This window comes from Protomyctophum parallelum (genome assembly GCF_964188405.1).
Source record: "Protomyctophum parallelum genome assembly, chromosome: 21".
Lineage (NCBI taxonomy): Eukaryota > Metazoa > Chordata > Actinopteri > Myctophiformes > Myctophidae > Protomyctophum > Protomyctophum parallelum.
This window is the reverse complement of record NC_139713.1, coordinates 5,491,058-5,516,057: the sequence shown is the minus strand read 5'-3', so window position 1 is coordinate 5,516,057 and position 25,000 is coordinate 5,491,058. Positions and strand designations below refer to the sequence as shown.

General features: G+C 47.5%; 1 protein-coding gene across 7 annotated transcripts in view; it reads right to left on the bottom strand.

Annotated features, from left to right (window-relative positions):
- Window positions 1–25,000, bottom strand: part of LOC310879280 (calcium/calmodulin-dependent protein kinase type II subunit beta-like) — a gene marked incomplete at its 3' end in the record, with an annotated part of 90,131 nt that overhangs the window by 2,376 nt on the left and 62,755 nt on the right. For 2 of the 7 annotated variants that reach the window (XM_083793831.1, XM_083793832.1), the window contains exons 14-18: window positions 19,463–19,500; window positions 13,801–13,875; window positions 12,249–12,287; window positions 7,999–8,047; window positions 6,509–6,584 (exon numbers count right to left, since the gene is read on the bottom strand). In XM_083793831.1, the coding sequence (XP_083649957.1) occupies window positions 6,509–6,584; window positions 7,999–8,047; window positions 12,249–12,287; window positions 13,801–13,875; window positions 19,463–19,500 (277 nt within the window). Of the gene's footprint in view, window positions 1–6,508; window positions 6,585–7,998; window positions 8,048–12,248; window positions 12,288–13,800; window positions 13,876–19,456; window positions 19,501–25,000 lie in introns of all 7 variants that reach the window. The other 5 variants (XM_083793835.1, XM_083793833.1, XM_083793834.1 and 2 more) reach the window with 5 other exon arrangements.

Here is a 25,000-nt window from a genome sequence, read left to right as displayed (position 1 = left end):
AGAGCGTCTCAGTCAGAGAAGAGCAGCCCCACCTCCTCATACAGGACACAGTAATGAGGATAGAGCGTCTCAGTCAGAGAAGAGCAGCCCCACCTCCTCATACAGGACACAGTAATGAGGATAGAGTGTCTCAGTCAGAGAAGAGCAGCCCCACCTCCTCATACAGGACACAGTAATGAGGATAGAGCGCCTCAGTCAGAGAAGAGCAGCCCCACCTCCTCATACAGGACACAGTAATGAGGATAGAGCGTCTCAGTCAGAGAAGAGCAGCCCCACCTCCTCATACAGGACACAGTAATGAGGATAGAGCGCCTCAGTCAGAGAAGAGCAGCCCCACCTCCTCATACAGGACACAGTAATGAGGATAGAGCGTCTCAGTCAGAGAAGAGCAGCCCCACCTCCTCATACAGGACACAGTAATGAGGATAGAGTGTCTCAGTCAGAGAAGAGCAGCCCCACCTCCTCATACAGGACACAGTAATGAGGATAGAGCGCCTCAGTCAGAGAAGAGCAGCCCCACCTCCTCATACAGGACACAGTAATGAGGATAGAGTGTCTCAGTCAGAGAAGAGCAGCCCCACCTCCTCATACAGGACACAGTAATGAGGATAGAGCGCCTCAGTCAGAGAAGAGCAGCCCCACCTCCTCATACAGGACACAGTAATGAGGATAGAGCGTCTCAGTCAGAGAAGAGCAGCCCCACCTCCTCATACAGGACACAGTAATGAGGATAGAGCGTCTCAGTCAGAGAAGAGCAGCCCCACCTCCTCATACAGGACACAGTAATGAGGATAGAGCGTCTCAGTCAGAGAAGAGCAGCCCCACCTCCTCATACAGGACACAGTAATGAGGATAGAGCGTCTCAGTCAGAGAAGAGCAGCCCCACCTCCTCATACAGGACACAGTAATGAGGATAGAGCGTCTCAGTCAGAGAAGAGCAGCCCCACCTCCTCATACAGGACACAGTAATGAGGATAGAGCGTCTCAGTCAGAGAAGAGCAGCCCCACCTCCTCATACAGGACACAGTAATGAGGATAGAGCGTCTCAGTCAGAGAAGAGCAGCCCCACCTCCTCATACAGGACACAGTAATGAGGATAGAGCGTCTCAGTCAGAGAAGAGCAGCCCCACCTCCTCATACAGGACACAGTAATGAGGATAGAGCGCCTCAGTCAGAGAAGAGCAGCCCCACCTCCTCATACAGGACACAGTAATGAGGATAGAGTGTCTCAGTCAGAGAAGAGCAGCCCCACCTCCTCATACAGGACACAGTAATGAGGATAGAGCGCCTCAGTCAGAGAAGAGCAGCCCCACCTCCTCATACAGGACACAGTAATGAGGATAGAGCGTCTCAGTCAGAGAAGAGCAGCCCCACCTCCTCATACAGGACACAGTAATGAGGATAGAGCGTCTCAGTCAGAGAAGAGCAGCCCCACCTCCTCATACAGGACACAGTAATGAGGATAGAGCGTCTCAGTCAGAGAAGAGCAGCCCCACCTCCTCATACAGGACACAGTAATGAGGATAGAGCGTCTCAGTCAGAGAAGAGCAGCCCCACCTCCTCATACAGGACACAGTAATGAGGATAGAGCGTCTCAGTCAGAGAAGAGCAGCCCCACCTCCTCATACAGGACACAGTAATGAGGATAGAGCGTCTCAGTCAGAGAAGAGCAGCCCCACCTCCTCATACAGGACACAGTAATGAGGATAGAGCGCCTCAGTCAGAGAAGAGCAGCCCCACCTCCTCATACAGGACACAGTAATGAGGATAGAGTGTCTCAGTCAGAGAAGAGCAGCCCCACCTCCTCATACAGGACACAGTAATGAGGATAGAGCGCCTCAGTCAGAGAAGAGCAGCCCCACCTCCTCATACAGGACACAGTAATGAGGATAGAGCGTCTCAGTCAGAGAAGAGCAGCCCCACCTCCTCATACAGGACACAGTAATGAGGATAGAGCGTCTCAGTCAGAGAAGAGCAGCCCCACCTCCTCATACAGGACACAGTAATGAGGATAGAGCGTCTCAGTCAGAGAAGAGCAGCCCCACCTCCTCATACAGGACACAGTAATGAGGATAGAGCGTCTCAGTCAGAGAAGAGCAGCCCCACCTCCTCATACAGGACACAGTAATGAGGATAGAGTGTCTCAGTCAGAGAAGAGCAGCCCCACCTCCTCATACAGGACACAGTAATGAGGATAGAGCGTCTCAGTCAGAAGAGCAGCCCCACCTCCTCATACAGGACACAGTAATGAGGATAGAGTGTCTCAGTCAGAGAAGAGCAGCCCCACCTCCTCATACAGGACACAGTAATGAGGATAGAGCGCCTCAGTCCCGCCCCCTTACCAGGGCCCAGGAAATGATTCTCCGTTCATTTTCCTCATAGACATTTCAAAAAGTATTCATTTAAAGACCTTTTAAGCGTCGTACAAAGCCAACTCAAGTTGTGAGAAATCATGACAGTAAACACAATGTTTTGGGCCAAACAAATAATTAGAAAGAAGAAAAGAAAACGGCAGGTCAACACTTTCTTTGTAGTTTCTATTCTTTGTACTTATTTGTTTGGTCCAAAATATTGTGTTTGTTGTCATTATTATTTGGCACAACTCGAGTTGGCTTTGTACGACGCTTATAAGGTCTTTAAAAAAATACTTTTTAAAATGGCCTGGCGTCGTCATGAAAGGGGGCGGGACTGGGCCTGGCGTCGTCATGAAAGGGGGGCGGGACTGGGCCTGGCGTCGTCATGAAAGGGGGCGGGACTGGGCCTGGCGTCGTCATGAAAGGGGGTGGGACTGGGCCTGGCGACGTCATGAAAGGGGGGCGGGACTGGGCCTGGCGTCGTCATGAAAGGGGGGCGGGACTGGGCCTGGCGTCGTCATGAAAGGGGGGCGGGACTGGGCCTGGCGTCGTCATGAAAGGGGGCGGGACTGGGCCTGGCGTCGTCATGAAAGGGGGCGGGACTGGGCCTGGCGTCGTCATGAAAGGGGGGCGGGACTGGGCCTGGCGTAGTCATGAAAGGGGGCGGGACTGGGCCTGGCGTCGTCATGAAAGGGGGCGGGACTGGGCCTGGCGTCGTCATGAAAGGGGGCGGGACTGGGCCTGGCGTCGTCATGAAAGGGGCCGGGACTGGGCCTGGCGTCGTCATGAAAGGGGGCGGGACTGGGCCTGGCGTAGTCATGAAAGGGGGCGGGACTGGGCCTGGCGTCGTCATGAAAGGGGGCGGGACTGGGCCTGGCGTAGTCATGAAAGGGGGCGGGACTGGGCCTGGCGTCGTCATGAAAGGGGGCGGGACTGGGCCTGGCGTCGTCATGAAAGGGGGCGGGACTGGGCCTGGCGTCGTCATGAAAGGGGCCGGGACTGCGACACTCTATTGTAGTCGTTCTGAGCTGTAAACTGAGTCCAGTTTTGTCATAGTTTTAGTCGTTTTAAACACTGTAATCCGCATAAGAGATTTTACACTAAACTGGACTGTTATGTGATTAACAGCCTACTTCAATGGGAGAAAAACGCATTCAGTAAGTCAGAAAACAAAAGAAACAAAAAGCATTCAAATGAATGTTTCCACTGTACAATTCAGAGGAGCATTGTGGACTGTGCTCAACTAATCTGTTTATGAATCAGCAAGGAATTCAATTCCATTATTTTTAGTTTTTCTTCTCTCAATTGTCTTTGGTAGTCTGGTAGTCATGGCTGCCAGTTCCCACCTGATGTCGTGTGGGAGTCCAGACTGCTCCAGATCATACTGAATGACCGCGAGCTTACATAGCGTCTTCAGACTAGGACTCAAGTCTAAGACGGACAGTTCATTGGGTTTGACTTGTCCTCCGACAAAGACGACGCGGTCCCCCACCATGCAGCAGCACATCCCATGGTCCTCAGACGGGCCTTCTCTCTTGGGCTGGACCTTCTTCCAGGAGAAGGTCTCTATATTGAACTTCCACAGATCACTGAAGGTCTGGCTCAGCTTAAGGCTGAAGCCACCAAATATATACAACTCTCCGTTGTAGGTAAAAGACGAGTGACCCCGGCGTCCAACCGGACGAGGCTGTGGGGGAGGCGTGGTCAGCCAGGAGTTGCTGTCCGTGTCAAACACACTGACGTCGTTGTAGCAGCTGGTCGCCCAGCCCCCAAAAACAAACATCTTCGTCCCAAAGATGGCTGCAGAGTGACCATACGGAGCTTCTGGTAGCGAGCCGCTGGCGTTGATTAAAGACCAGAGCATGGTGCTGGTGTCCAACTTATAGATGTCACGAGTGGATGACGATGGAGGCAGATGGGTGAGTCCTCCATAGATAATCATAACTTTCCCCAACACGCAGGCCGAGTGGTCGTCTCTCGTCTCCGGAACGCTCCCAGAGACGCCGGGTTTGGACCACCTGTGGGCGTCGACATCAAAGGCATAAAGCACGTCGCAGTAAGGATGCCCTCCCCAGATGTAGACGACGTCGTCGATCAGCACAGCCGTGTGAGTCTGGTGCGACAACGGGACCTGAAGGTGACACGCTGGGGTCAACTTCCTCCAGCGCAAGGACACCGTGTTGAAAACGTGCACCTCCATCGGATTAGTGGCGCTGCCGTTGGCACGCGTCCCTCTGAAGGCGAACAGCTCGTGCTCCACAGCGACGGCAGCGTAGCTGCGTCTGCCTCGCAGCAGAGCCGCGTCTGAACGGAGCGCCCAGCAGAACATTTCTCACACCGTAGATCTATTCAGGATTTCTTTTAAACTCCTGTGAAACAACATGTAGTCCTAACGTGTTGAATGACTATAGTGTGCATCATCACTTATATAGCTTCCGTCTCACGCAAAGTGTGACGATTGCGTGAAGCCGATCGTTTGGGTCAACCAATCAAGGCGGCCGATGACATTGCTCTCCTAATATGGCAAGTTTTGATCGCGACAGTTTTTAGTTCACTAAATTCTACAGTTTATTTTGTTGGCAAAATATTACTTCGGCGGTGCCTTGATGGCTTTGTAATGGCACATTTTACATTTGGTTGTATGCTGAAAATCCAAAAAAAAACTTCCCAATACTTGATTCTGATGGGTGTCTCCGGGCGGCCTTGTGAAGACAGCAAGCTCCGCCTCCTCCTCCTCCTATTCCCTCGCTCTGAGAGCAGCTGTTCGCTAAGTTGCTATGCTACCGCTTTTGACGTTTGATGTTCACAGACATGGAGTGGTTCACTCCCCCCCCCCTCCCCCGTCTGTCAGATGGACACAGCAGCTGGTTGATCCACAGACCGGCGGAGCTCTCACTGGATCACAACTCGCTCATTGGCCAGGGGTGTCGGTCGCCCCCATACCTCATTGGCCAGGGGTGTCGGTCGCCCCCATACCTCGCTCAGACACGCTCGTCACTCATCAGGGACATGCAGAGAGCGTTAGAGAGGTAGCGGCTGACATCCCGTAAGACGGCACTTTTAGACAAAAAATTATATACTGTAGCAAAAATAGCAGATCTACTAGCTCACAACGTGTCACAGCGCGACACGTTGTGTCTAAAATAGCTTGTAGATCAGCTATTTTCGGGGCACTCTTTAGCTAGTGGAGATATAGGGCTGTATTTTGCGTGTCTTAAGTACCAGGTCTTATTCCCTAACTTGGAGACCTGGAGGCGTGATCAATGCCATTTGGCTATTCTGAGTGTCCAAAGAGCATTGATCACGCCTCCAGGTCTTTAGTTTACTCAAGTTAGGGAATAAGACCTGGTACTTAAGACACGCAAAATACAGCCCTCAGAGAGGTAGGGGCTGACATCCTGTAAGAGGGCACTTTTAGACAAAAGAATAATAGCAAAAATAGCAGATCTACTAGCTCACTTGAGAGCTTGTATATCAGCTATCTTCGGGGGAAACTCTTTAGCTAGTGGAGAATATAACCTCATGATCAAGCTCTGTAGCAGTGGCCCGGCGGACTGTGTTCTTCTGGGTCGGACTAGCGAAGAAACACGGGGAAGGTTGCCGATGGGTGGCTCTTCCAAGAGAGATTTTGCGCTCTCATTAGAAGGCAGGTGCAAGTGGCGTGCCATCCAGCCGTTTCTCTCATTTCTTTGAAAAGTAGTAGAGTAGAATCGGCTCGAGGGTCGCCCTAAATATCTTTACTTTGAACCTCTTCTCTCGCTCTCGCCTAAGGGGGGGGGACGGGGACGGGACGTTGAAGACCCTTGTCCTATGCTGTTGTACCGTCAAATAACCCATTCTGACCGGGCACCCATTTTGGTGTTAGCATCATGTTATGCTTTATCTATTGAAAAATAGCAGATCTACAAGCTCGTATCGCGCCACCGAGTGGCGCGATATGAGCTTGTAGATCTGCTATTTTTGAAAAATCGAAGAACGACTGACATTTTTTAGAATCTGATCTCAGGTCAGAATGTGTTCATCAGACCAGTGTGTGTCCAGTGGAAACCTCGTATGAATCTGATCTCAGGCCAGAATGGGATAAACATAAGACATAAGTTTGGAGACAGCTGCTATACAGTATGTGCACAACAATAATCCTGTGGTATACTTACGCGTATGCCTCAAAGTCTCCATTGTTGACCGCTTCGATCAGCTGCTCTGTGATTTTGATAATCTCCTGTTTGCGCGCTGCGGAGAAACACACACTGTCAGAGAGGGACAGCGCTTCCATCTCACCAGCCCACACACACACACACACACACACACACACACACACACTCACAACGGACTTCACACACACATCCCCACACCAAACTGACTCCACACACACACACAACCCCACACCCAACTGACTACACACACACACACACACACAACCCCACACCCAACTGACTACACACACACCCACTCACAACGAACTTCACACACACATCCGCACACCCAACTGACTCCACACACACACAACCCCACACCCAACTGACTCCACACACACACACACACACACACACACACAACCCCACACCCAACTGACTCAACTGACACACAAAACCAGGTCCACAGCTATCTGACTAACCACTTCACACGACCAAACGCACCACAGGCGCACACCACTGTTGCCATGTCTGCTTATTATAAGCGACTTTGGGGCTGTATTTAAAATGATATCGGTACAGTATAGGTGCAGGTTGTGTTTTTTTCATGGGCTTTGTTTTAAAAAAGGTAAAAAATAAAAGAAAATGGTGACTAGTCGCTTCTTTTGGGCTTGTTTTCATAGACCTGGTTACTTATTTCTATTGCAAACTCTGGCAACACTGACGTGTGCGCATGCCGCACAAGCGCACACACACACACACACACACACACACACACACACACACACACACACACACACACACACACACTTTCCTAATCTGCAGATTAGTGAAACGCTGAGGTCCCATAATTCCATGAATCACTGATAGTCATGTGATCCTTCAGTGTTGTGAGGTCACTGCTGCTCATTAACCCATTTTAGGCGTTAGCGTATACGTTATGCTTCAGCTATTTAAAAATAGCAGATCTACAAGCTCATAGCGCGCCACCGAGTGGCGCGCTACGAGCTTGTAGGTCTGCTATTTTTTGAAAAATCGAAGAACGACTGACATAGAAACGTAACTTTTTCAGAAAACTGTCATTTTCAAACAGACATTTTTTAGAATCTGATCTCAGGTCATTATGGGTTAATGCACTCCTTCCTTCCTTCGCGTATGATGCACCCCCCCCCCCCAGCCCAGCCCTAAACTGTTTACTGTATATTAAAATGTTTGACTTCTAACTGTTTATATGATGTTTTACATATAGTATTGTCTGTCATTGTTTCCATGAATTGAGTACAAAATGACTCTAATAGATAGAATAGGAGAAGCAGTATAGAAGAGAGAAGCTCTTAATGGTCAACAATTCTGTCTGATTATTCAGAAGATCTCTCAGTTACAAGATCGGACGAGAGATCTATATAACAACAGGCTTTCTTGGGTTTAAATCCTCTAATAGCCGAACTGTGTGTGTGTGTGTGTGTGTGTGTGTGTGTGTGTGTGTGTGTGTGTCTGTGTGTGTAACTAACCTTTCACATCTTCATCTTCAATTGTGGCATTACTGCTGTCAGACGATCCCTACAGTGACACAGGGACATGGAATTGATTTTAAACACGTGCATGAGCACACACACACACACACACACACACACACCCCCACAGTACATCATTTCATGTTGCATGCTTAACATTAAGGTATCCAAAGTGATCTTATTTAACACCACAACAGAACCCTTTTTCACGGCAGCCATATCGCCATACCCGTGTGTACGCAGTATAGAGTAATGTTACATCCATAGTGTACTGTATGTTTTTAATAGTTTTTAATTTAGTTCCGGTCACATGTTAGTCCCCTGGAATGTTGTAGTGTCAGTCCTAGCCTGGGCAGCATTCCTTTTCGGGGTTTACGATCCGGTCAGGAGCAGATTATATCGCTGTACGTCATGTTGTAGTCATCGTTTGTATCAGGCATGCAGGAACAATCAATCTGGAACTTCCTTTTCCCTCAAACCGATTCTTCTCAATAAAAGCCTCGGGCCACGAGAGCTTTTATTGTTATTAGTCCGGTTTGAGGGTTCCTGCCTGATGACTACAATGAAAACAATGACTACAACATGACGGCAATTTTGTAACACAGACTAGGCTTTCCTCCGAGGTGGAAAGCCTGGCGACGCGAGGTTAGTGTAGTCTAGTTTCAGTCGGCTAAATATACGATTTTACTCGACTAAATCTACGGTTAACTAAAATGTATTTTGGCATTTTAGATAACCACTCTACCTTCTGAGCCACTATTACAGTATAGTGTCCTGACAATATATGGCTGATGTGAAAAGTGTAAATTCTGCCAAAGCACAGAAAAACAAAACGACACAAAAAAACCACCTGGAACCAAAGTGTGATTCAACAGCATCTTATCTATTGACTGAGCCACGTGTTGGTTGGAATGGACGGACATAGAATCATAGATTCTTCATAATATAATTCACTGCACGGTTCCCAAGCGTTTTAGCTCAAAACCCAAAAGAGTAATTAGCCCTTCACTAAATCCCACCCGCAAAAGCGATTGTCCAATCCTAATCCCAATAGTTTAGCAACGGTTGCTATGCAGGTCAAGCTTTCTTCGCTGCTAACGTGCCTATTGGACAAGGATGGATTGGGTTGGGGAGGGACTTAGTGAAGGTCTAATTAGACGTTTGCCCGGGACCCACACAAGTGAAAATAGCAGATCTATACAAGTTCACAAGATCGTCCATTTTCACTACTTGTTAAAGATTTGTTTTCATGGACCTCTCTTTTATTTATTCATGAAATTACTGAAAATAAATCAGTGATAATTGTTTTTTATCCATGAAAATCTTAGCTTTTTGGGGAATATTTTAAAAACAAAATGTAGGGAAAAAAATGTGTCCATGACCCACAAATGGGTCCAGACCCCAGTGTGGGAAACCGTGGTATATAATAAATGTTATGTTCATGTACTGAATATGCATTTATGACAATAAATATACAAATCAGTCAATCAGCTCTCAGCCAATAGATCAAGACATAGCAGCAGTGTTGAACTGTGCAGTCGCCGGTTGGTTTATTTAAATGGGTTAAAAAAGGTTTCATGACAGCAAATTTCCATTTTATGCATTTATTATGATGTGTTTTCAGACCTCAATTACACCCCATTGACCCCAATAACCGGAACTGTAATTTTGAACATTTTCTGTGCAATGCCCCTGGACTTTGATGTCCATTAATCCTTTAGTTTTAATCCTTTAGTTTTAATACATGTTTGAAGGACAATGATAAAGACTTTTAGACTTTTAAAATAGTTCAAATAGCTACAAGCTCACAACGTGTAGATGTAGATTAGCTAGTTGAACTATTTTAAAATGATTTTCAAAATAGTAAAAAAGAAAAAAAGGCAAATAAGTTTAGGGATAAGGGATAAGGGATAAGGGATAAGGGATAAGGGATAAGGGATAAGGGTGGCGCAAGATGGAGCCCCATATGTTTTGTAAAACCAGCATGTCATGAAACCATTCATTTAAAGGTATATTCAGTGATTTCACTTAATTCAAATATCACTTATTTTTTTGTTTTGTTGTGATAATCCTCTCTACTATAGAGTGTGCTGACCATATAAGGAGTTCCTCCCGGTCCCCAGTTAACCCCTGGGGGTCAAAAAACCTTAGGTTTCGTTTTTGGCTCTCTATCCTGATTGGATGAAAGGCTTAGGTCACAGCCAAAAACGAAACCTAAGGATTTTTGAGTGAAATCACTGAATATACCTTTAAACACAAAAGAGCAGCATCGGACATCTGAACCCACACACACACACACACACACACACACTGCATTATATTATTACAGTTACTTAAAGCGCAATGCATGTTAGGAAAAACACATTTCCGATGACCAGACAAGTATTCTTTCGGAAAAGGCAGATATATATTATATAACTACAAATTGACGTCATTCCGAGCTTCGGGAGGGCGGTCCCGACTCCCAGAACTTTTCCTCAGAACCAGTGGCATCCTCCAAGATGTCACTGACTTTCCAAACTACACAGTTCGGGAATCCATTCCGAACTTTTGGGAGATATTTTCCGAGTATATATATATAAACGGTATATTGCGCTTACAGTAAGTCAGTCACATGTTCACAGGAACCAACAGAGTGACAGCAGCACACAGATCAAATATCCAGAGCGATACTGTACAGTACAGTACAGTACAGTACAGATGTTCTGAAGAAAAACAAATACGCCAAAAGAAGGCGGGGTCTAATAAGGGCGTGGCTCCCCATGTCGATGTTGTACTTCCTGTATAGCCGCGGTCTGTGATGTCATGTAGCCGGTCTGTGATGTCACACTATGACAGTGGTTCTCAAAGCCAATGACAGCCGAGAGCTGTCGCTCGAACGAGAGGCCTAATCCGCGGTAAGTCATTGATATATAATGTAATCAATTAATAGGAAGCTACGTATAAAGCTATAAAACCTAAAAAGGCATCATTGGTGCTGCGGGATTTCATTAAAAAAAAAAAAAACTTAAAAAGAGCTTTAAAATGCTTGCGGCGTTTTCAAAGCATGTTCATTTAAACGATCAATCAATGGATTGTGTTACACGGATGGGATCAAAATACTTTAAGTTCCTAATTATGTATCATCATGATACATAAGTAAAACGTACCATGATGTTTTGTTTTTACTTTTACATATATATTTTTTATATTAATGTTATCTTATATAAATAAAATCGTAGCGTTTGCCAATTATTTGGGGGCCCATATTGGCCCACAGGTTGAGAATCGCTGATCTATACGACATAATTATGATTCCATATTTGGTCGACGTTTCAGCCCAGTCAGTCCAATCCGTTGTCTTCCGTTCAAAGAAATATTTCAACCCATTCTGAACGGGAACCCATTTTGGTGTCGGCATCATGTCGTGCTTTAGCTATTGAAAAATAGCAGATCTACAAGCTCGTAGCGCGCCACCGAGTGGCGCGCTATGAGCTTGTAGGTCTGCTATTTTTTGAAAAATCAAAGAACGACTGACATTTTTTTAGAATCTGATCTCAGGTCAGAATGGGTTAATCAGACCAGTGTGTGTCCAGTGGGAAACCTCGTATGAATCTGATCTCAGGTCAGAATGGGTTAATAAAAATACAGATAAAACGTAAGTGAACCAAAACTACTTGGCCTACCGGCAGCAGGCGCAATAAATGCTGGTGGCGACTCATGGCTGAGTGGTTTGCAATATTGTTTGAAAGACGGACGGACTCACAGACCCATTTCTAGACGCCTTGCCACCTACAGAGAGTGTGGGCGGCGGTGGCTCAGTGGGTAGAGTGGCTGGATGGTAACCACAAGGTCGCCAGTTCGAACCCTGTGGGCTCCCCCAGAGTTAAGTGTCTAAGTGTCCTTGAGCAAGACTCTGAACCCCTAATTGCTCCTGATGTGCAGGTTGGTGCCTCGCATGGTTTCAGCTGGCATCGGTGTATGAATGTGCGAAAGTGAATGTGTGAATGTAATGCACAATCTATATGTAAAGCGCATTGGATAAAGGCGCTATATAAATGCACCATTTACCATTTACAGAGCCACGCCGTTAACACAGACCTTCCCCAAACACAGCTTGATCTAAACCGTACATACTGTACAGTACACATAAACTACAGAAAGAGTGGAAATCAAGACGGGTGGATAGTATACTATACACACACATGACCGGGGGAACATTATTATGGAAATGGGAGAGGTGTGGGGTAGAAGGATGTACAGTATACCTTGACCACTGGTTTATGGATAACTGTAGTCTGTGGCTCCTAGAGGAGGGAGATATGGGGGGGAGAACGGAGGGACGGACAGACAAGACAGACAGAAAAGATAATGGACGGACATCATAGTACAACAACAGAAGGACGTACAGTAGAGACATATGAGAGAGAGAGAGATGTCTTTGAGATGACGAGATGATGAAATGGAGCACGTTATTCCAACCAGTTCCTTTCCCCTCCATCAGGCGTCTGCAGTACGATCAAGTAGGGCTGTTCAATGTTATTTGAATATGGAGACAATAGGTTTCTTTCCCCCGACAGCAACAATATGTATATTTATTAGGCATAACCCGTGCATGACGGAGGGGAAAGGAACTGGTTCCTTCCACGCGCTATACTAGGTCCAACCGGGGAAACTCCCCCTCCCTGTCAGGTGAAAAGAAGCGGCTTGGACTCCTCATGCATTGAAGGAAGCATGAGGTCAGTCCGTTGCTCCCCCCAGGTTGGCAGAGGGAGTGTAGAGCGCAGGATTACAATAGAAAATTTACACTTTGGGTGAAAAACAAAATGAGTGAGATAAAATCGTGAGATAAAATGAAAAGAAAACGGGCATATAACCCGTGCATGCACCAACTCACAATGCTCTCTCTCGCTCTCACACACATACCAGTGAAGTGTGAATTAAGTGACATGAGATGCATTGGTGTAATGCGGCACTGCATAGATGCATGCATGCATACGGTACCAGGGCAGTACCAGTGGTACCAGTGTAGCATGCGTACGGTACCAGGGCAGTACCAGTGGTACCAGTGTAGCATGCATAAGGTACCAGGGCAGTACCAGTGGTACCAGTGTAGCATGCATACGGTACCAGTGGTACCAGTGGTACCAGTGTAGCATGCATACGGTACCAGGGCAGTACCAGTGGTACCAGTGTAGCATGCATACGGTACCAGTGGTACCAGTGTAGCATGCATATGGTACCAGGGCAGTACCAGTGGTACCAGTGTAGCATGCGTACGGTACCAGGGCAGTACCAGTGGTACCAGTGTAGCATGCATACGGTACCAGGGCAGTACCAGTGGTACCAGTGTAGCATGCATACGGTACCAGTGGTACCAGTGTAGCATGCATACGGTACCAGGGCAGTACCAGTGGTACCAGTGTAGCATGCATACGGTACCAGTGGTACCAGTGGTACCAGTGTAGCATGCATACGGTACCAGGGCAGTACCAGTGGTACCAGTGTAGCTTGCATAAGGTACCAGGGCAGTACCAGTGGTACCAGTGTAGCATGCATAAGGTACCAGGGCAGTACCAGTGGTACCAGTGTAGCATGCATAAGGTACCAGGGCAGTACCAGTGGTACCAGTGTAGCATACATACGGTACCAGGGACAGTACCAGTGGTACCAGTGTAGCATGCGTACGGTACCAGGGCAGTACCAGTGGTACCAGTGTAGCATGCGGACGGTACCAGGGACAGTACCAGTGGTACCAGTGTAGCATGCATAAGGTACCAGGGCAGTACCAGTGGTACCAGTGTAGCATGCGTACGGTACCAGGGCAGCAGTGGGTGCGGAGGAGGATCCTTTGACACTGGTGACTGTGCTGCTTTTCATGCTGTTTGACTGAGGCTGTGTCGCGGGGAACACAAAAGGGTTAAATTAGAACAACAACAACACAATAGAAACAGGGAAGTTGTGGTGGAGCTGGAAAGAGAACAGAGCCGTGTGTGTGTGTGTGTGTGTGTGTGTGTGTGTGGGGGGGGGGGGGGGGGGGCCTTTAATTGGATAACACAGTGGAGGGTGACAGGATATATTTCCATGTGACGCAAAAAATCACGCAATAAATAATCTAGAATAAATGCAGAAAAAGGCGCAGCGAGAACAAGACATCTTGTGCCCAGCTGTTCACGAGATCAGCCCTGGGGACGGACGGACGGACACACACACACACACACACACACACACACGCACGCACGCACGCACGCACGCACGCACGCACGCTCGCACGCACGCACGCACGCACGCACGCACGCACGCACGCACGCACTGTAGTATGAATTTACAGTTCCTGCAGTACTTTAAAGATTTGATTCTATTCTCAAGACATCCTATACAGACCATTACATTTAATTACTGAGATATCATCAGTCACACCTGTCTCGACAGAGAGCAGTATAGCACTGACTCCCAGAGAGGGCTGGGGGGGGGGGCGGGGGGGGGCTGGGGGAGAGAAGAGCTGGCGTTACGTAATGGCAGATTAATCATCTGCATGGTGAGATATAATCTGGGATTAGAGACACACAGAGACAGAGAGAGAGGGGGGGAGAGAGAGAGAGAGAGAGAGAGAGGGGGGGGGAGAGGGGGAGAGAGAGGGGGGGGGAGAGAGAGAGAGAGAGAGAGAGAGAGAGAGGGTGCGTTCGGAAATGCGCCCTGAATGCACTGGTGTGCTCTCTGTTGTCGTTCGTTTATTCTGTGCACTCGGTGCGTTGTCGATCGAAAATCCAGTGTGCTGCTCACCGGGTGTGCCGAGTGCTCCGCACTGAGCGACCCTAACCCTGGAGCTGGGGTCGTCCACTGAGAGACCCTAACCCTGAAGCTGGGGTCGTCCACTGAGAGACCCTAACCCTGAAGCTGGGGTCGTCCACTGAGCGACCCTAACCCTGAAGCTGGGGTTGTCCACTGAGCGACCCTAACCCTGAAGCTGGGGTCGTCCACTGAGAGACCCTAACCCTGAAGCTGGGGTCGTCCACTGAGCGACCCTAACCCTGAAGCTGGGGTCGTCCACTGAGCGACCCTAACCCTGAAGCTGGGGTCGTCCACTGAGCGACCCTAACCCTGAAGCTGGGGTCGTCCACTGAGCGACCCTAACCCTGAAGCTGGGGTCGTCCACTGAGCGACCCTAACCCTGAAGCTGGGGTCGTCCACTGAGCGACCCTAACCCTGAAGCTGGGGTCGTCCACTGAGCGACCCTAACCCTGAAGCTGGGGTCGTCCACTGAGCGACCCTAACCCTGAAGCTGGGGTCGTCCACTGAGCGACCCTACCCTGAAGCTGGGGTCGTCCACTGAGCGACCCTAACCCTGAAGCTGGGGTTGTCCGGTGTGATTCGTGTGAATGTGTCACAGCTGTGGTCGTTCGTAAATAAGGCACACTGAACGCACTCTGTGACGTCACCGCCCACCACACTCAACAAACTGACCACATTCCCGCGGTGTGCATTTCCGAACGCACCCAGAGAGAGAGAGAGAGAGAGAGAGAGAGAGAGAGAGTTGAGTGGCTGCAGCAGAGGTCATTATGGGTGAAGAGATGCAGGGTCGTTAGACTCGTTAGAGGTTGAGAATCACCTGGTGTAGATTCCAGTGAATCCAGTCAAACTGACACAAACGTTTAAGTCTATAGCGATTAGTGAACAAAGCTCCTGTAGTGCTCTCGATGTGACGACCGTCACATCCGTGCACACGTACAGACCTCAAAGAGGGGCTTCAGCCCCTGCCCCTTTTACCCGTCTGTAAAACAACTGCCCTTTTACCCGTCTGTAAAACAACTGCCCTTTTCTTTACCCGTCTGTAAAACAACTGCCCTTTTACCCGTCTGTAAAACAACTGCCCTTTTACCCGTCTGTAAAACAACTGCCCTTTTTTACCCGTCTGTAAAACAACTGCCCTTTTACCCGTCTGTAAAACAACTGCCCCTTCCAGACCACGAATGCAGCAGCTATAGGTGAGGCGGAAGGCAACATTCAGTCTCCTGAACTTGAACACAGTATTTGTGCGTTGGACAAAATTGTTTAGAAATGCAATGTCGTTACACCGCATCTCCACTAGCTAAAGAGCTTGTAGATCACTAGCTGATCTACAAGCTCAAGCTGACTACAAGCTGACCTACAAGCTCGTAGCGCGCCACTCGGTGGTGCGCTATGAGCTTGTAGATCTGCTGTTTTTCAATAGCTAACACCAAAAAAATTGTTACAGATGTTTTTATATTAGTTAGACTGATGACAGGTTCCTGGTTCCTTTGGAGATCACTGAGGTATGACTACACTGTCTCTCTGCATGTGATGTTTGCATTGCTTATTGTTAATGTAATGTATGTCGCTCTCTGGATAAAGAGCGTCTCCAAAATGCCTACATTGTCGAATTGTAAGAGTATCTACTCATTGTAAGAGTATCTACTCATGTTGTAGAGTATCTACTCATGTAAGAGTATCTACTCATTGTAAGAGTATCTACTCATGTTGTAGAGTATCTACTCATGTTGTAGAGTATCTACTCATGTAAGAGTATCTACTCGTGTAAGAGTATCTACTCATTGTAAGAGTATCTACTCATGTTGTGGAGTATCTACTCATGAACGAGTACCTACTCGTGTAAGAGTATATCTACTCATGCACAAATCCACAAAAAAGGTACTGCTGGTGGAAAACACATTTCCCAGCGGAAAGACACCCACACACAGACATTTGCAACAAGAAATATCACAAGCTACGGTCCACCGCACGCATGCACGCATCGCCGCACGCACGCACACGCACACGCACACGCACACACACACACACACACACACACACACACACACACACACACACACACACACACACACACACACACACACACACACACACACGTACACACACACACACACACACACACACACACACACACACACACACACACACACACACACACACACACACACACACACACACACACGCACACGCACACGCACACGCACACGCACACACGCACACACACACACACACACACACACACACAGTACCCTGGGGTGAAATGATAGCTAACTCCAAACAAACACCACAGGAAAGCAGAAAGCAGTACACAAGGAGGAGGACGACAAAGAAGAAGACATTATGGCATAGGCCTACATATATTACATACCGGTATATGTATTACATATAAATATAATATATACAATATATATTACATATATACTGTACATATGTTGTCACCTCAGATCACTAGTGTTTACACCACCGTTTGACTCTCATTGAAACCAGGAACCAGGAAATGAAACCAGGAACCAGGAAATGAAACCAGGAACCAGGAAATCACACTATCGCAAAAACCAGCTCCCTTCCACTCCCACGTTACTGCCCTTTTAGAAATGACTCGGCCTCTTTGTCTTTTGTGCTTTTGTATACGACAGACTCGGACAGAGTACAGCATCTTGCAATGGGTCTGGTCCACAAAATTTGATACACCACCAAGATGTACCCGTCTAGATCAGTGGTTCTCAACCTTTTTTCATCAAGTACCACCTCAGAAAGTATTTGGCTCTCCGGGTACCACCATTATGACGTTAAAAATATGTCAAACAAATACAGTAGCACCGTACACTTAACCTATCACATCCTATTCACACAGGAGGGAGATTTGAACGGCCCTAATTTGTGCTGGGACCTCAACACCGGCCTGGATGTCAACTCATTTCACTGGAGAAATAGTGCTGTATACCGTCTGACTCTGAGACTTCCACCACTGCGAGTTTTTACGTGCAACTGCTGCTGGTCAAAATATTCTCCTTACACTTTTATAGTTCCATTTTATGCCACTGCGTTGCCACTGTTTGGTTTGTTGTGATCCGTGAACGCATCGTCGGCAGTGTTCCGCACAAAGGCAACAACAAAACTCCCCCCCACCCCCACCTTTGTCATGTTCAGGAAGATTTCTGGTACCACCAGAAAGGTCCTTATTGGTACCACTCGTGGTACAAGTTACCACAGGTTGAGAATCACTGGTCTAGATACTTCCTTAATGTCAACAAAGTCCACGCCCACAACACCAGAGGGAGTGCAACAAACCATGTGCAACCTAGCCTGGATCCAGCCCAAAGACCCCGCCCACTCTCTGAGTGGACTGCATCTCTCTTGCAGCTTAAAGCCACAGTCTGATAATCAGTCTACGTGCAACCCAGATTCAGACACAAACAAGCGACTCAATTATTTTCGCTCCTATGCCACCAAAATGTGGAACACCCTACCAACAGTCATTAAAACTGTTTAGTAGCCATAAATGTCAAGACGTCTAATTGCCTATTACATAATGGATGCCACAGGCATATTTTTATATTTTTATTTATTTATTGTTATTCTTAATTAATTTTTTTAATCCATATTTAGAAAATTCCTCTAATCTGGTGTACAGGTGATGACATGCACATTACATGCATAATAGAATTACAAATTCGTTCTCTCTTTATAATGGGAGAATTGGCACTCAGAGCCTAAACTGGTGACCACCAGGTGGCGCTGAAAGAGTGACATGCAAATCCATTGACTCCTTCAAAACCGCTCTCAAAGGGCACCTATACGGACAGCCGCAAATTTGAAACTGGCCCCCGTAAAACCTTTTTTTACCTCCTCTAGGATGTTTTCCTGTTTGTTTTTTTTTGCTATATAGAGTGTATTTGTACGTCTCTAATTGTTATGATGAATTCAACATGGGGGGCCCTATTGTAAACAAGTGCAATGCTTTATGGTGTCGTCCACAGTTAACAGTTTTGTTTTGAGTTGTGCTTGAAATGTACTGAAATTATCCAATGAAATTCATCAATCAATCAATCAATCAATCAATCAAATAAAGGTAAGTAGTGAAGTGTGAAAGCCGAGTGATCAAATGACAGGAGGAGAGACTTCACCCCAGTGTTGTTTTTGGCAGCAAATTTCTATTTTAGTTTTAGTCATAGTCTCTTGCATAGTTTTTACTTAGTTTTAGTCACATTTTAGTCACCTGTAATGTATTAGTGCATGTTAGTCTAGTTTTAGTCGACCAAATGTCATAAGATTCTAGAAATACATTTTAGTCGACTAAATCACCTGTAGATTTAGTCGACTAAAATGTATTTTGGCGGGCCTTGTTGCCGTCATAATGACTTATTTTACACTTGCTGAAAATAGCCGATCTACAAGCTCACAACGCGTCGCAGCGCGACGCGTTGTGAGCTTGTAGATCGGCTATTTTCAGCATGCAACCAAGTGTAAAATGACTTATACTGGATCTCTTGTCCACTAGTCCCTTCCTAACATTTTAGTCTAGTTTTTATTTGTTGACGTATTTGTCAGTATATTTAGTCTTAGTTTTAGTCACCATAGCATAGATTTCATTTAGTTTCCATTTCGTTTTCTTCAGTGGAAAAAGGTAGTCGACGAACATTTTTCGTCATAGTTTTAGTCGACGAAAACAACACTGGTTCACCCTTACCTTGACCTCCACCTTCTTGTTCAGGAGACTCTTGGCTGCTGCAGAGAGACAGAAGGACACACCGTCAGACGGGATGGTGCACATGATCACCGCACCGCACGCACACACCTTTAGTTCTGCTCTCAACGGACACACACCTTTAGTTCTGCTCTCAACGGACACACCTTTAGTTCTGCTCTCAACGGGGACACACCTTTAGTTCTGCTCTCAACGGACACACACCTTTAGTTCTGCTCTCAACGGGGACACACCTTTAGTTCTGCTCTCAACGGGGACACACCTTTAGATCTGCTCTCAACGGACACACACCTTTAGTTCTGCTCTCAACGGACACACACCTTTAGTTCTGCTCTCAACGGGGACACACCTTTAGTTCTGCTCTCAACAGACACACACCTTTAGATCTGCTCTCAACGGACACACACCTTTAGTTCTGCTCTCAACGGACACACACCTTTAGATCTGCTCTCAACGGGGACACACCTTTAGTTCTGCTCTCAACGGACACACACCTTTAGATCTGCTCTCAACGGACACACACCTTTAGATCTGCTCTCAACGGACACACACCTTTAGATCTGCTCTCAACGGACACACACCTTTAGTTCTGCTCTCAACGGACACACACCTTTAGATCTGCTCTCAACGGGGACACACCTTTAGTTCTGCTCTCAACGGACACACACCTTTAGATCTGCTCTCAACGGGGACACACCTTTAGATCTGCTCTCAACAGACACACACCTTTAGTTCTGCTCTCAACGGACACACACCTTTATATCTGCTCTCAACGGGGACACACCTTTAGTTCTGCTCTCAACGGACACACACCTTTAGTTCTGCTCTCAACGGGGACACACCTTTAGTTCTGCTCTCAACGGGGACACACCTTTAGATCTGCTCTCAACAGACACACCTTTAGATCTGCTCTCAACGGACACACACCTTTAGATCTGCTCTCAACAGACACACCTTTAGATCTGCTCTCAACGGGGACACACCTTTAGTTCTGCTCTCAACGGACACACACCTTTAGATCTGCTCTCAACGGGGACACACCTTTAGTTCTGCTCTCAACGGACACACACCTTTAGATCTGCTCTCAACGGACACACACCTTTAGATCTGCTCTCAACGGACACACACCTTTAGATCTGCTCTCAACGGACACACACCTTTAGTTCTGCTCTCAACGGACACACACCTTTAGATCTGCTCTCAACGGGGACACACCTTTAGTTCTGCTCTCAACGGACACACACCTTTAGATCTGCTCTCAACGGGGACACACCTTTAGATCTGCTCTCAACAGACACACACCTTTAGTTCTGCTCTCAACGGACACACACCTTTAGATCTGCTCTCAACGGGGACACACCTTTAGTTCTGCTCTCAACGGACACACACCTTTAGTTCTGCTCTCAATGGGGACACACCTTTAGTTCTGCTCTCAACAGACACACCTTTAGATCTGCTCTCAACGGACACACACCTTTAGATCTGCTCTCAACAGACACACACCTTTAGATCTGCTGTCAACGGACACACACCTTTAGATCTGCTCTCAACGGGGACACACCTTTAGATCTGCTCTCAACAGACACACACCTTTAGTTCTGCTCTCAACGGACACACACCTTTAGATCTGCTCTCAACGGGGACACACCTTTAGTTCTGCTCTCAACGGACACACACCTTTAGTTCTGCTCTCAATGGGGACACACCTTTAGTTCTGCTCTCAACAGACACACCTTTAGATCTGCTCTCAACGGACACACACCTTTAGATCTGCTCTCAACAGACACACACCTTTAGATCTGCTGTCAACGGACACACACCTTTAGATCTGCTCTCAACGGACACACCTTTAGTTCTGCTCTCAACAGACACACACCTTTAGTTCTGCTCTCAACGGGGACACACCTTTAGATCTGCTCTCAACGGGGACACACCTTTAGTTCTGCTCTCAACAGACACACACCTTTAGATCTGCTCTCAACGGGGACACACCTTTAGTTCTGCTCTCAACGGACACACACCTTTAGTTCTGCTCTCAACAGACACACACCTTTAGATCTGCTCTCAACGGGGACACACCTTTAGATCTGCTCTCAACGGACACACACCTTTAGTTCTGCTCTCAACGGGGACACACCTTTAGATCTGCTCTCAACGGACACACACCTTTAGTTCTGCTCTCAACGGACACACACCTTTAGATCTGCTCTCAACGGGGACACACCTTTAGATCTGCTCTCAACGGGGACACACCTTTAGTTCTGCTCTCAACGGACACACACCTTTAGATCTGCTCTCAACGGACACACACCTTTAGATCTGCTCTCAACGGACACACACCTTTAGATCTGCTCTCAACGGACACACACCTTTAGTTCTGCTCTCAACGGACACACACCTTTAGTTCTGCTCTCAACAGACACACACCTTTAGATCTGCTCTCAACAGACACACACCTTTAGATCTGCTGTCAACGGACACACACCTTTAGATCTGCTCTCAACAGACACACCTTTAGATCTGCTCTCAACGGACACACACCTTTAGATCTGCTCTCAACGGACACACACCTTTAGATCTGCTCTCAACAGACACACACCTTTAGATCTGCTGTCAACGGACACACACCTTTAGATCTGCTCTCAACGGACACACCTTTAGTTCTGCTCTCAACAGACACACACCTTTAGTTCTGCTCTCAACGGGGACACACCTTTAGATCTGCTCTCAACGGGGACACACCTTTAGTTCTGCTCTCAACAGACACACACCTTTAGATCTGCTCTCAACGGGGACACACCTTTAGTTCTGCTCTCAACGGACACACACCTTTAGTTCTGCTCTCAACAGACACACACCTTTAGATCTGCTCTCAACGGGGACACACCTTTAGATCTGCTCTCAACGGACACACACCTTTAGTTCTGCTCTCAACGGGGACACACCTTTAGATCTGCTCTCAACGGACACACACCTTTAGTTCTGCTCTCAACGGACACACACCTTTAGATCTGCTCTCAACGGGGACACACCTTTAGATCTGCTCTCAACGGACACACACCTTTAGTTCTGCTCTCAACGGACACACACCTTTAGATCTGCTCTCAACGGACACACACCTTTAGATCTGCTCTCAACGGACACACACCTTTAGATCTGCTCTCAACGGACACACACCTTTAGTTCTGCTCTCAACGGACACACACCTTTAGTTCTGCTCTCAACAGACACACACCTTTAGATCTGCTCTCAACAGACACACACCTTTAGATCTGCTGTCAACGGACACACACCTTTAGATCTGCTCTCAACGGACACACACCTTTAGATCTGCTCTCAACAGACACACACCTTTAGTTCTGCTCTCAACGGGGACACACCTTTAGATCTGCTCTCAACGGACACACACCTTTAGTTCTGCTCTCAACAGGGACACACCTTTAGATCTGCTCTCAACGGACACACACCTTTAGATCTGCTCTCAACGGGGACACACCTTTAGATCTGCTCTCAACGGACACACACCTTTAGATCTGCTCTCAACGGGGACACACCTTTAGTTCTGCTCTCAACGGACACACACCTTTAGATCTGCTCTCAACGGGGACACACCTTTAGTTCTGCTCTCAACGGACACACACCTTTAGATCTGCTCTCAACGGGGACACACCTTTAGTTCTGCTCTCAACGGACACACACCTTTAGTTCTGCTCTCAACGGGGACACACCTTTAGTTCTGCTCTCAACGGACACACACCTTTAGTTCTGCTCTCAACAGACACACACCTTTAGATCTGCTCTCAACAGACACACACCTTTAGATCTGCTCTCAACGGGGACACACCTTTAGATCTGCTCTCAACGGGGACACACCTTTAGATCTGCTGTCAACGGACACACACCTTTAGATCTGCTCTCAACAGACACACACCTTTAGATCTGCTCTCAACAGACACACACCTTTAGATCTGCTCTCAACGGACACACCTTTAGATCTGCTCTCAACAGACACACACCTTTAGATCTGCTCTCAACGGACACACACCTTTAGTTCTGCTCTCAACGGACACACCTTTAGATCTGCTCTCAACGGGGACACACCTTTAGTTCTGCTCTCAACGGACACACCTTTAGTTCTGCTCTCAACGGACACACACCTTTAGTTCTGCTCTCAACGGGGACACACCTTTAGATCTGCTCTAAACGGACACACACCTTTAGATCTGCTCTCAACGGACACACACCTTTAGTTCTGCTCTCAACGGACACACACCTTTAGATCTGCTCTCAACGGACACACCTTTAGATCTGCTCTCAACGGACACACCTTTAGATCTGCTCTCAACGGACACACACCTTTAGATCTGCTCTCAACGGACACACCTTTAGATCTGCTCTCAACGGACACACACCTTTAGATCTGCTCTCAACGGACACACCTTTAGATCTGCTCTCAACGGACACACCTTTAGATCTGCTCTCAACGGACACACACCTTTAGATCTGCTCTCAACGGACACACCTTTAGTTCTGCTCTCAACGGACACACACCTTTAGTTCTGCTCTCAACGGACACACACCTTTAGTTCTGCTCTCAACGGGGACACACCTTTAGATCTGCTCTCAACGGGGACACACCTTTAGATCTGCTCTCAACGGACACACACCTTTAGATCTGCTCTCAACGGGGACACCTTTAGTTCTGCTCTCAACAGACACACACCTTTAGTTCTGCTCTCAACGGACACACACCTTTAGATCTGCTCTCAACGGACACACCTTTAGATCTGCTCTCAACGGACACACCTTTAGATCTGCTCTCAACGGACACACACCTTTAGATCTGCTCTCAACAGACACACACCTTTAGTTCTGCTCTCAACGGACACACACCTTTAGATCTGCTCTCAACGGGGACACACCTTTAGATCTGCTGTCAACGGGGACACACCTTTAGTTCTGCTCTCAACGGACACACACCTTTAGATCTGCTCTCAACGGACACACACCTTTAGTTCTGCTCTCAACGGACACACCTTTAGTTCTGCTCTCAACGGACACACACCTTTAGTTCTGCTCTCAACGGACACACACCTTTAGATCTGCTCTCAACGGACACACACCTTTAGTTCTGCTCTCAACGGACACACACCTTTAGATCTGCTCTCAACGGACACACACCTTTAGTTCTGCTCTCAACGGACACACACCTTTAGTTCTGCTCTCAACGGACACACCTTTAGATCTGCTGTCAACGGACACACCTTTAGATCTGCTCTCAACGGACACACACCTTTAGATCTGCTCTCAACAGACACACACCTTTAGTTCTGCTCTCAACGGACACACACCTTTAGATCTGCTCTCAACGGGGACACACCTTTAGTTCTGCTCTCAACAGACACACACCTTTAGTTCTGCTCTCAACGGACACACACCTTTAGTTCTGCTCTCAACGGACACACCTTTAGATCTGCTGTCAACGGACACACACCTTTAGTTCTGCTCTCAACGGACACA